Raw genomic sequence first — 13,403 nt, 5'->3', positions numbered from 1 at the left:
AATATGATGTAACACTATAGATCAACTTACTTCAAAATATGTATAAGCATATAAATATAAGCATATAAACATCTACAGCAATATGATGCAACAAACACAGCATATTATTCATCCAAAATAATCCATGTTTCACATGACTGAAGAAAAAAATACTCTCATTTATTTTCAGGTACATTATGCTGCTGATACTTACATATTTCAAGTTTCTGAATACAAAACTTTTTACAGTTTCTTATACTTTTAATACTTTTTACTTGAAGTATCTCAGTACTTTCTCCCACACTGAAAACACTTTAATAATAAAATTACTTTCACATTAACTAAAAGGATCGATTCAGGACAGAAAAATAGTTATTTTAAACTTTTCTAGCAGTCCTTCACAAAGACACAATAGCCTGTCTATTTTTTCATGCTCTCTCCATGTCTCAGCTGTCTCAGCTGTTGCTGGCTCTTCTTCATCCTCCGCTTCCTCACACACTGGTAACTTTGTCCTGATGTATCATCAGGGGTGGAAAGCCTCCATCACATTAGCTTTCTCTCTGAGACACCACAAAAGATCTGCAGCAGTGGGTTTCTCGGTCTGTCCTGACTCCGGACACTTGCAGTTCTCACACATGGAAATCAAATGTGTGATACGCTGCAGGATTAAAACACAAGTGGAACTTACAAATATATATTAATGCTTTTATTTTACAATCAGAGACAAAGAAAAAGAGAGAGAAGGGAAAAGTGCAGATCAGACAGAACTGATAATAAATTGTAAAAACGTTTAATCTGAGCATCTTTGTCGTCTCTCATAAAAACCCAACTCATGCTCAGGTGGTATACACTACTACAAAAAAGCATAAGGAGTATTTCCTGCTTGTGTTATTAGGGGTGCTAAATAAAATGAGAGATAAATTTAACCACAAAGTTCTTCGGTTACTAAACTGGCCAAAAGTCTGGCTCCTGTGAATAAACTACCATTCTTTTAACTTAACGAGTAAACTGTCTGCTAGTTTCTCCTTAAAACAAATGTCTGTTTGACTTGACACCACCAAACAGAACCAGCTTAGGCAGCAAAAAAACCAAGCTAACATTAACATTAGTGTATTCAATCCTGATGTTTGTGTGGGACTGTAAACGTGATATTTAGCTGAGTGGCGGGGTCCTCCTGTCCCCCACGGCTTTCTGCCAAGGTTTAGGCAGCATTCACAACCTGTCGACATTTTTCAGATTGTTCTGTTGTGAATATTATAGCATTATTTAGAAATTAATAAGTTTGCAAAAAGTGTGTCTTCAAATTGCTAGATAGAGTCGTATATCAGTCAGGGTTCCTGAGATTTAGTTCAGTCATGTTCTCACCTGTTTCTAGTCATCGTCATTATCCAGTGTATTTAAGCCCTCAGTTTGCCTTAGTTCTTTGTCCGAGTCCTTGTGTGTGTTTCCGGTTTATGTCAGTCCTGACAGTCTTTCATGTTCACTTTATCCAGCCTTCATTATAAATCCTCAGCAGTCCTGCATTAGGGTCCTTTTTCCATTCTCCACACACCAGACCGTGACAATATCAGACAAGAATGAGACAACATTCCTCTCCAAAAAGTCCAGCAGCTGGTCTCCTCAGTTTGGACATTTACCTGCTGTTGTTAAAAGAAGAAGGGATGCTACACAGTGATAAACATGAATCTGCCCCAATATTTTTGAGATGTGTTGCTGCCATCAAATTTAAAATGACCTTGTTTTTTAAATGATGATTTAAATGGTGCAAACAGTGATTTGCAAATCATTTTTGTTTGTATTCATATTTCACACAGTATCTTTTCTGATTTGGGGTTGTTGTTACTGCTACTACCGATACATGCTGTATTTTTGGGCAAACCATACTTTGAACAATGCAGAGAATGATATTTAGTGGTACAGGTTATTTATTTGCTTCTTAATTATTTGTTTCCTGTGCATGGCAACAAGAAAATGAGGGAATATACATTTAGTATAAAACTGTGTTAATGATTAACAAATTCAGGAAGTTTAAAGTTTCAAAAGAACAACTTTACTTCCTTATGCCACCATATATTGAAATTGACATTCATTTAATGATATCAGTAATAGAAAAGACAAAGAGTGAAAGACACCACTTTAGAAATGGAAACATTTCTGATAAACTTCATCATTCTCGGGACAGTCTCAGGTGAGCTCTCACTGCTTTCTCTGTACAAAACCTACTTTTGAAATGATATAATTGACTTTAAAGTTTCACGTCCTCATTGCAGTGTTTATGTCCTCAAAATTATTTGTTTCAGTAACATTTCTATTACAGTCTTCATGAGACGTCTGTTGTTTGTTTTGTCCACGCTTTTTTTCGTTTTTGTTTTTGCTTCTTTTCTGCTTGTGTACTCCTCTCTACATCTCATTGTTGTCTCTATGAATTTAATCTTTGGCCTTCCTGCTTTTCCTAATTTAAAATACACAGTTCCTTGTGTGACTTTAAGTGATTTACTTCTCTGATTTATTCTTCATCAGTGAGGAGAGAGACAGAACAGACAAGGAAAAAAACATTTAAATGAGACCGACTGTGTTTGTGAAGCTCAATTTAAAGTCATGACAATTAAATATGATGTTTGGAACAGCTGCTTCATGAACTGTTTTCTTATAGTTCGACTACAGTTTTATTTTATAACCACAAATGTAAAAGTGTTAATGACAGTTTTTTTTATGTTTACAGCTACTTTTAATGAAATTCACAGTACAGTGTGACAAGATTTAATCAGACAGACAAAGTATGGAGGGCAGAAAGTGTCAGCATGCTGCTGATTATCTTAAAGGTCTAAAACAGATGGAAACAGATGTTTGGGTCTTCCTCCCACCATGGTTAATGTATTACAGATGTGTATCATTCCTTGTTAAGACACTGAATGTACAGTAAAAACATTTCTGCAAATGATATTCCAGTGATCCTCGATTATAGCGCGTCTTGCATATCTCCTCTCTCCAACAAATGCATCCGAGGATGACTGACATCTTTTTTAAGCTTTTTTCAGATGGACAGAGGAGGCAGGGAGACACAAATGAGAGAAACAAGACAAATCTTTGGTCAGGGCTTTTCCCTCTTGTTAAGTTTCCCTTTTGTCTCCTATTGGCTTCCTGTGTCTGGATTTCTGTGTGCCTGCATCTGTCAGTGTCACGGCATTGTTTTTTCGTGGTTTATTCTTTTTTTACAGGTGAACTTAAATACTTACAGAAATATTTACAGCTAATTATTCTCTTTTGCACCTGCAATGTTTTAACTATATTTTCTCAAACAAAAATAATCCTTCAGGTTTAATTAAAGGAGCTGATGTGTTGCCTGATGGTCCTCTGAAAGCAGCTGTAGGTGAAACTGTGATGTTCACTACAACACTGACTCCAACAGAAACACCGTTTCTCTCTGTGGCCTGGAAGTTAAATATCTCTAAACATATAATAACCTCAACTAACTCAGTAAACAATACTGGACCAGAGTATGAAGGCAGGATCACCCTCTTCCCATCTACTGGGTCTCTGGCGCTCAGGAGTCTGACTCTGAATGACATTGGAGAATACAGTCTTAGCATTTTACAAGCTGATGCCACAAACCATGTTGGACGTACTTCTCTGATGATATACAGTAAGCAGATGTTGAAATCAAACAACATAATTGTTTTTTCGATATTTAAACAAATTTACATTGTATTAACATGTTAAAATACCTGTAATTATTAGTACATTTTGGTAACGTCTTTACTCACTGCAATAATGCATTCTTGCAATAATTTGTCTTATTCTTAAGATTGTGATATTAAAGACTTTAAAAACTGGCTGTAAGAAATTGAATGTCTTATTTAAAGGTAGTATTGAAGACCATATCGTAAAGATTGGGCTGAAGACTCAATTTGATTAATTTATTCTGTAGTAGTCACTCAAAGGGAGTAGATATTGTTAATTATGAGAATTAAACTATTTCAGTGTTTTGACTGGTACAGTACTTTTAATGGTTTTAATGATAATTTTATAATTGCTAGTCTGTCTTTTTAGGTTAGTTATATAAAACAGACTTCTTGTCTTGACATGGTTTAGCTGGAATTGGAATTTAATCATTTTAATTCTTATTTTCTGTTGTTTATACTAGCAATAAAACTATTTTGTTTTTCTTACACAGAGAAAGTCTCCAATGTGTTGGTAACTTCCAGCAGCACAGACTTGGTTGAGTTCAGTGGTTCTGTCTCTCTGTCCTGCTCTGCCTCTGGATCCTCTCTCTCTTTCCTCTGGTTGAACGGCAGCTCTGAGGTTACAGCAAGTGACAGAGTTCAGCTCACTGATGGAGGCTCCAATCTGACTATAATCACTGTGACCCGCTTTGACCAGGGACCATTCAGGTGTAGTGTGTCCAATCCTGTCAGTACTGGTACCAGTGATCCAGTAAACCTCATCATCAGCTGTGAGTTACTAAAGTAAATGCTCAATAATTTCTCTGAAAACATCTGGATACAAACATCAGAGAGAGTTGTGAAAGAATATTAAATTTCAGAATATTGGATAATAAGGGAAAAAAAAATATTAGAGACTCCTGTCCCCTCCAACCCTGAACTGCACAAACTAAATGCTCACTAAAGTATCTGAAAGCATCTGGATACAAACAGAAAGATAGGGTTCATACAACGAGAAGGTCTTTTTTAATACATTACCCAAGAATCTTTTTGTGTGTGTGGAGTAATATAGTTGTGGGTAATAATTTCACAACGCAACAATAATATAAACTGAATGCATTATACCTTGAAAGTTTTCATCGAGTTAACATTCATTTTCTATGTCCCCTCTACATTTAGATGGTCCAGAAAATATAAATTTGATATTATCTCCACCACAAGGATACTTTGCTGTGGGGTCAGACATCAGCCTCTCCTGCTCAGTTGGATCCAGACCTCCTGCCCAGTTTAAGTGGTTTCTGAATGGAGATCAGCTGCCTGATCCTGGATCAGAGCTCAGACTGATGAATGTTAACATGAGTCAGAGTGGAAACTACAGCTGTCAGGCCTTTAACAGCGAAACTCTGAGATCTCAAACATCTCAGCCTTCAGCCATCACTGTGCTGGGTAAGTGTAATTTATTATTCATATATATAGCTGATAGAAAAAGAATCTCAATTAGATAAAATATTTACAACACAGACATAAAATACCTTTAAAACAAAAGAAAAAACAATATGTACTGTTTGCTTAACATGTGCCTATTATGATAATAAGGTTGGTTAGGATTTCATTACACGCTGTGAACTATACTAATATAACTAAACCTTTGGTCACACTGTAGATTAAAGTGACTGAAATCTGATTTGGTTTATATGCAATTTAGCGTTTTTTAATGGTGTCAACCAGAGATCCTACAAAATTTGATCTCTTCAATTATGATTTGGTTTAGTCTCACGCTAATACTGCTCTTCCTCCTCATCCCATGTGGGACACAGGGCTGCCCATGATCTATCATCTTACCATACCAGGGTTTAAGCTCCAAACACATCTAACATAATGTAATACTTAATATATAATATATAATATTAGCATATAATATTAAGTATTGGCTAATATAACATAAATAATTATTTGGATATCAATTCTGTTCATGAACAGAAACAATATGTCTCTGTCCTGACACCCAGAGGAACTCAAATAGTTTTTAACCTGTTTTAGCTTACTGACGCTCTCACTACCTGAACAGTGATCGGCAGTGTGCAAAATATATACAGAGCAATACACATTTGTGCAGAAATGATCTGGTTATGTGGATTATAATGATAATGTGTAAAACTTCTTTGCAACTTCTTTCCTTAAGTAAAATAAAAAGTACAGGCTCTGAAATGTACTCAGAGTAAGAAAGTAGCTCCTTAAAGGACAATTCTACCAACCATTTTTGTACAATGTTATGGAGGGCACATCCAGTAAAAGGTAATTAAAAAAAATACTTTCTGTTGCCTACATATTAGAGGGTAACTTTGCCTCCACACCTAAACAGGAAAATGAGTGCAGTCATCCATGGGGTGAATCATGGGCTTCAGCAGGTGGGGAACCATAACATCTCTGTAGTGGTTCAGCATAGGGAAAAAAAAATCACCACTCACAAAAAACTTTAATTTGAGGTTCAGTCGGTTTTCTTTGTGTACATAATGTGATCAGCTGACCTGCTGCTCTTTGTTTGAAAGTTAGAATTCAGTGAATGAATATAAGCATCATCAACTTAAATGTAAATTCATCTCTGCTACATTTGATGTAACATAAATCTGACTATGAGGACCACAGGTACTGTGTATCAGTCTGACACAGAGCTTTACTGTGAATTCACTACATTACTGCAAACTAGCCTGTTTATCCTGGACAAAACTACTAGTACTACGAGTATTTTATGCCTTATTTGTACAAAAAGAAGTTAAATCCAAAACATCAAGTACAGATTCAATATGTGATTAAAATTATAACATTGTATATAAGCTTTTCTGTGTTTGCTGATGTTTGTTGAGCTGATAGAAACATACAAATTGAAATTACCTGACAATTAAAAAAAAAAGTCATTCCCTTGATGCTTCCTCCTCTTCTGTAACACTAGCTAGATTCTGAAATACTGCTTCGGACACCTGCAGATGATACCATTGAAGCTAAAGTAATTAGTCTGTTTTCAAAATGTAAGAAGTAGAAAGTACAGATAGTACAGTACAGATTGTTTAAAAAAAAAAAGAAAAGAAAAAAGAAATACTTAAGCCAAGTATAGGATACCTGAAAATTCCACTTAAGTACATTAAAGAAGTATTAGTTCTTTGTTACTTCTCATCTCTGCTGATCATCAGTGTATTCATTTGGGCCTTATTTAATCACCTACTTTTGTTCTTGTTCTCCTATTATTTTCCTTGTTAATATTTTATTTTTTGGCAAACAGAGAAAATCTCAGCTGTTTCTGTCACACCATCAACAAACCTGCCAGTTGAGGGAACCTCTGTCAGTTTAACCTGTGAGGCTTCTGGCTCAGTCTTTACAAGAAACTGGATGAAGGATGGCTCTGATCTGAACCCGACTGACAACATGATCCTTTCTGACAATAACAGAGTGTTGACCTTTGACACTGTGAATAGGAAAGACAGTGGAGAATATTTCTGTCAAATCAGCAACCCTGTCAGCAGTGATGAAGCTAAATACATCATGATGGTTAATTGTAAGTAACATCCCGGTCAGTCTACACTTCTTGTTCATGCTTACAGTAAAATTATGTTGAACTTAAAAGTCAAACACTGAGTGTTACAACTAATATGATATGCAGGCCAGTAATGCAGAAATGTAAAAGTAATGACCACATTTATTATTTTTGCCTGTTTTTCAGATGGACCAGAAAATGTTCAAATCAAAGTTCCAAATAAGATAAATATCAAAGGCACCTTAAAACTGACCTGCTCTGCTGAATCCACACCATCTGCCAGATTCACCTGGTTGTTTAATGGGGTAGAAATACTCACAAATTCAGCTGAGTATGTTAAAGAAGAGGTTGAATTTTCTGACAGTGGCAACTACATCTGTCAAGCATGGAATAATATAACTGAGAGAACATCATCATCAGCGGTGCATGGACTGATTGTAACAGGTATCTCATGTGTTTATACTTTTAGATGGTACCATTGATAGTTTAATGGTGGTCAATTTCCTGTAGTTTTCTATCAACTAAACTTTGGAGGTTTATCTTCTGATAACATAACAGTTCGAACTACTCTTTAACAATACATTAATTAATCATCAACAAATTGTTAAGTGAAACCACATAGTGCATCCACCATTTTCACAGATACAAGTACTTTTCATGCAATAAGAGCTTTTCACCAATCAAAGGTCCTCTGATAGTCTTAAAATTATAAAATCAAATAAAGACAAAAGCTATTGGGTAGTATTGAAATGATAAGACAATTGTGTGTCAAAAAATATTCATTATCTTTATTTATACTTTTCTAGATCAACTATCAGGATGTGCTGCTGGTTGCATCGCTGGAATAGTAATCGCATGTTGTGTCCTCATCGCTGCAGCTGTTGGTGGAGGGTACTACATTTATAAGGAAAAGTAAGTGGAGAATTTATTTGAAATATCACCAGGAAAACATGTTTCTTCTTTAAACATACATAATAATAATATAAATAATAATGTAAATCATAGAAAAATGTCTAGAATTCAGTGGTACAATTCAACAAATGGTTCATATTCTGCAAACAGTCACTTTCTAACGTTCTACTTCTGCTGGTATCAGAGTAATCACGAAGGAGAATAAATTCTTTTCACTGCTTGTTTATGTTAATCATTCAAAATAAACATTTCTATAAAAAACGTGGATTTCTTGTTAAATTCAAACATAACATCAGTGTTAAAGTTTTGTGTTGCATCTTATTGCATGACCACATTTTACTAATGCTTCATTTCAAATATTTAGATTCAACAAAAGTTCTCAGAAGCAAAACACAGGTATGTTATTTTTTTCTCTTTTTTAAATCTAAAGTCATCTTACACATCTATTATAGTAAAATAAAGAAATTAGAGAGTCAAAATTATTGTCTTAATGGATATCTACATGCACTGCAACAAATCTGTTTTCTTAGAACAAGGAGAAAATATGTATGTGAACATGCGCATGACAAGAAAATAAAAAATATAAACCGAGTGATGACCTTCACTTTTCAAGGTAAGTTTGAAATATATTATCACTGTTAATTAAGAAGGAACAAGTTTCTTAATTAACAGGAATATTTTTCTATCTCTGTAGGTGGCACATTTTTAGAAGTCTTCACCTGCTGCAGGAGGAGTAACGTTATAGTTTTTGTTCACTTAAGATCCTATAATTTTTAACAAAATATGTGAAGATGTTTTACTTAATACCTTATTACTCTGCATCAATAACTATTAATATTTTCTCTGTAATAAATTTTCTAATATTCACATTGCTATTTTATATGAATAAAGCTCCATATATGTGTGTTTCTTATTGTTTACTTTTATTGTAAAATAAAACAACCAACACATCACACTTGTGTCCCCAGCTTTTACGTAAACATTTTCCTTATCAGTCACCAAATGAGGTACTATACTGTTTTACATGAATTTGCACATTAATGTTAAAATTATAAAACATGTTTATTTAAAAGTGGAACTTTATAAAAAAAACATCAGTTAAGACTGGTAACAGGAGGTTGTCAGTTTGTGATTTTACTCATTACTCATACGTTTACCCCTCTTTGTGTCCCTATCAGGGACCAAGCAGCCAAGAACATACAGGCACAAGTATAATCTTCAAAAATTGGGTTTTATTATACCCGAAGAAAGAGAAAATTATCACAAAAATTCAAAATTACAGAAACAAACTATTTTAAGAACTAAGTTGGCTCATAAAAGAGGTCAACGTAACAAAATTCTACTCAAAAAAACACTTAACAAAACATAACTGAGCAAACTAACCTGCCCAAATGAGAGACAGCTAAAGGTTATATTATAAGTGAATGAACGATGAATACATCAAAGGTGAAAACCACAGAGATAATAGTTAGCCATAATACAAGAAGAAACCCCATTCCCCCCGGCGTGGTCACAACAGAAGTCGATTTTATTGACCTCTGCAATTAAACCAGCTCCACCCTCAGCCTCCTCTTTTACTCAAAACAGGAAGGACTGGAGCAGCAGCCAGCTAACTCAGAAAGAACAGAAAATAATTAATACAGCATATACCCATAGTACCATAACAAACAATACATACAAAACAGGCTCTGTGGCATCATTTGGACTATAGCGTACTGCTGTCATGTATTACAAACTAACTCAAAAGTTTAAATTGGTTAATTTATAATCACTGAAGCTTTACAGCACAATGTAAAAATAAGACAGAAAGGTAAACATGAATGTTACAGCCATAGAAATGACACAAAAAAGTGGGCTGAGGATTTTATAGCCATCTGAAAGATCTTTTTTAATGTTCGTATGAATCAAGTGATGTCCGAATCAACATTTCTGCCTTGTAGGGTACCTCGGGGCTCTGTCTTGGGTGCAATTCTCTTTTTACTTCATATATTCCTACTTGTTTTAACAAATCAGCTTTAAATCATCTTCACACTGTGCAGAATGCTGCAGCATGACTCTTAACAGGCATCAACAGAAGATCTCATATCACTCCAGTTTTGGCCTCCCTTCACTGGTTGCCTGTTTTAGGTTTCATTTTAAAATTTTTGTTCTAACCTTTAGGGTCCTACATGGTCAAGCTCCCCAGTATATATCCCCCACGCACTCGATTTAAAACTAAAAAAGAGAATTCCACAACCATGGTGCCCCTGCCTGAAAGGCCCGATCACCACGGTTGTGGAATTCTCTTCCACTGTACATTGATTCTTTTAATAAGCAGCTGAAGACATTTTTATATAGACAAGCTTTCAACTAATTTGTTGTTTTTATGTAGCATTATAGTGTTTTACATTGTTATATGTTGTATTTTCATTCCTTGTATTGTGAAGCACTTTCTGATTTTTATCTGTGAAAAGCACTATATGAATAAATTTTACTTACTTACTTTGTGTGTGATTGCTTAGTTTGGGAGTGATCACTTTAATAGTGCTCCACAGAGTGCTGCAACCGTTGGCTTTTCTCTCTTTTTACAGACATGTGTTCATCACATATTGCAATATGACCATATATCATACTTGTTTTTAATCACACATAAACAGTTAAGGGTATAAACTTGAACCAGGCAATGATCATCTGTATTAAAACAACTTACATATTTTATTATTAAAATTTATCATTTGATTATTTAATCAAATGATCTCATTTCTCTCTCATCCCTCGGGGAAAACGCCAACGTGCACAATGGTGGTTGACCTTAGATCTTACTTTTACAATTAACTTTCTTTCAAGTTGACTTGAAAATGCATTATATCTTGGAGTGTGTTAGGGGATAGGGGGCATAGGGGGAGGTAGTAAAGAGTTCAGTCTTCTGACAGCCTCGTGAATGGAGCTATTCAAGAGTTTAGCGGAGTGGAGGAGAGATTAGGCCTTCTTGGCCACAGCAGCACAGCTGATGTTCAGTGGAAGATGCTGGGAATGACTTCTCCTGAAATCTGCCATAATCTCTTTGGTCTTTTTCACATTCAGGAAAAGGTGTTACTCCTGGAACCTACAAGTTTTCATTCCCAAGTGTCTGAGTTTTTCTATTAGTTGCTGTAGAATGATTGTGTTGAATGCTGAACTGAAATCTACAGTTCTTATGATCTTTGGGTCAAATTATATTTGTTTGACCATGTTAGATATACAATAAAACGAATAGTTAAACAAAAACTAATGCAACATAGGAAGAAAACCTTTTGTTTTACAAATCAGGTAAAACCCTTCATTGTATTATCACTGTTAACGTTGTGTTGGCAGCAGCACTGCTACTCCAAACAAAAGGTTTGTCACAAACTAAGCAAGTGACCAGAATGTCACGTCCTGGGTCGGTGAGCCAGTGTTTTGAGTTTTGCATCATTATTGAATTTTGGTTTTGTCATAGTTTATCTTTTCTAGTCTTTTGGTTTCTGTTTCTGTGTTCTATGGTCGCTGTCTCCCCCGTCAGCTGTATCCCTTGTCAAGTCCGCATCTGTTATGTTTCCTGTTTTACTTTGAAAGTCTGTGTCCCATGTCAATGTATTGAGTTTTGATTCCCCTTGGTCTTGTCATGTCAGATTACTCCCAGCTGTGCTCTTCTTCTGTGTCTCATTCCCCTCATTATCCCACAGTGTATTTAAGCCCCGTGCTTCTCTTTGTCAGTGTCATGTCGTCTGTGTTCCACCCCTGTGTTATGTCTGGTTTCAAGACTCTGTGTAGGTCATGATTCATGTTGCTTGTTCTAGTATATGTTTCATAGTTCTTTCATGTTCTGACACAAAGTCTTGTTCATAGTCTTCACAGTTCGTAGTTTCTTCCCAATTTAGGTTCTTGTTTAGTTGTTGCTCCTGTTCTGCTCTCATTTTGTTTTGTTCATCATCTCCAGCCACAATAAAAGGCTCACTTTTTGTTTAAAGTTAATTTTGTCTCCTCTTCTGTGTCCGCACCTGGGTCCTCCAAGCACCCTCCATGCAGTGTGCCCCCGCTGACCGTGACACAGAAGGCCAAAGATATAAAGGTCTGGATGACCTCTAATTTTCTGCTTTTAAATTCAGATAAAACTGACGTTATTTTACGCGACCCTGACAAAAAAAAAAATCTTAAATATGGTGCCTAACCAGATACTTACTTTGGATGACATTACCTTGGCCTCCAGTAACACTGTGCGGAGTTACCAGATATATCCTTCAATGTGCATAACCTTCCTGTCATGTTCGGGTCAAATCTGACCGATTTACAAATTTAAAAATCTCATAAATATTGTGTTTTGCATCTGATTGCCTCAAGGCCTTATGTTATCCTCCACACTATGCACTTGTGTGGAGGATACCTCTATCGTTGAATTTTGACTGTTTTAATCAACCAACATCTGTGGTGTTCCTGGTAAAACGTGACCGCCATAGGAAATGAATGGAACCCCATTTATCTGCGTAGATATTCAACATGATATCAAATGATTAAAACATTTTTAGCAGTCTTTTACTAGAGTTTTTAAGCTTTTTTTTTATTTCTACTTTGTATTTTAAAGCTAAATGTAGTATAATACAAACCTTTGACAAAAGCCTCAACTCCTCACCATGACATAATTCAGATAGACTTCAATGAAATATTTTAATGTTTATTTTCAGCCCTGTTGTTAGTTGATATCAAAACCATTTTACTTTTTATTTTACAAAGTCAGTCTGCTCCTGCTCTGGATCCCCACCTCTTTCCTCTGATTCAACCGTTACAGTCATTTAGGAACTTAGACTCCATTAAAAGTTGGATGTCTAACAACTTCCTCCAGTTTTAATGATCAAAAAACTGAAGTCCTCGTTTGTTCCCCTGACAGGTTTATGCCTAAGGTAATGAAAGCTCTGGGTTTTATTTTATCATTTCACTAAATTGTCTCTCAGTAACGTCCCTGGGGTAACTTTTGACTCTGCTCTCAGTTTAGATGTTTTATTCAAATCTCTGGTTCAGTCTTAGTCAGTCTCTTTTATCACTTACGAAATATTGCCAAGTTAAGTCCCATTGTGTCACACTTTGAACTGGAGATTGTTATTCATGTATTTAATTCACTGTTCACTGGTCTAAGTAAAAACTCTGTGGGATGTCTACAGGTTGTTGAGTTTCCAACACTGCTGAGAGGCTTCTGACTAAATCTTCTAAGTACTCTCATGTCATACATTTGCAAATCCAGCTCAAAATTTGGGACAGTGGCATCAAAATGTTGAAGATCTGAGCGGTACTAAAAGAAAATGCTTGTGGAACATCAGTAACATAGAGTA

The 13,403-nt window shown here is 35.5% G+C and overlaps 1 protein-coding gene across 1 annotated transcript; it reads left to right on the top strand.

Moving 5' to 3' along the window:
* Positions 1 to 2,070: 2,070 nt before the first annotated feature.
* On the top strand, positions 2,071 to 8,958 carry LOC120442651 (carcinoembryonic antigen-related cell adhesion molecule 1-like). Its single transcript, XM_039619531.1, has 10 exons — positions 2,071 to 2,167; positions 3,296 to 3,622; positions 4,154 to 4,432; positions 4,821 to 5,087; positions 6,919 to 7,191; positions 7,357 to 7,614; positions 7,977 to 8,082; positions 8,447 to 8,478; positions 8,613 to 8,695; positions 8,777 to 8,958. Exons 1-9 carry the CDS (start codon positions 2,122 to 2,124, stop codon positions 8,657 to 8,659), a joined length of 1,635 nt encoding a protein of 544 aa, XP_039475465.1. The 5' UTR covers positions 2,071 to 2,121; the 3' UTR covers positions 8,660 to 8,695; positions 8,777 to 8,958.
* Positions 8,959 to 13,403: the final 4,445 nt, after the last annotated feature.

This window comes from Oreochromis aureus, linkage group 11 (assembly GCF_013358895.1).
Source record: "Oreochromis aureus strain Israel breed Guangdong linkage group 11, ZZ_aureus, whole genome shotgun sequence".
In the NCBI taxonomy this organism is placed as follows: Eukaryota; Metazoa; Chordata; class Actinopteri; order Cichliformes; family Cichlidae; genus Oreochromis; species Oreochromis aureus.
This window is presented reverse-complemented; position numbering and strand designations above follow the sequence as displayed.

What these genes read in the sequence shown, in the direction of transcription:
- LOC120442651 (XM_039619531.1), top strand. Translation starts at nt 2,122, where the DNA reads ATGGAAACATTTCTGATAAACTTCATCATTCTCGGGACAGTCTCAG. An exon ending in CATTCTCGGGACAGTCTCAG is followed by an intron (nt 2,168 to 3,295) that starts GTGAGCTCTCAC and finishes ATAATCCTTCAG; the next exon opens with GTTTAATTAAAGGAGCTGAT. An exon ending in TACTTCTCTGATGATATACA is followed by an intron (nt 3,623 to 4,153) that starts GTAAGCAGATGT and finishes TTTCTTACACAG; the next exon opens with AGAAAGTCTCCAATGTGTTG.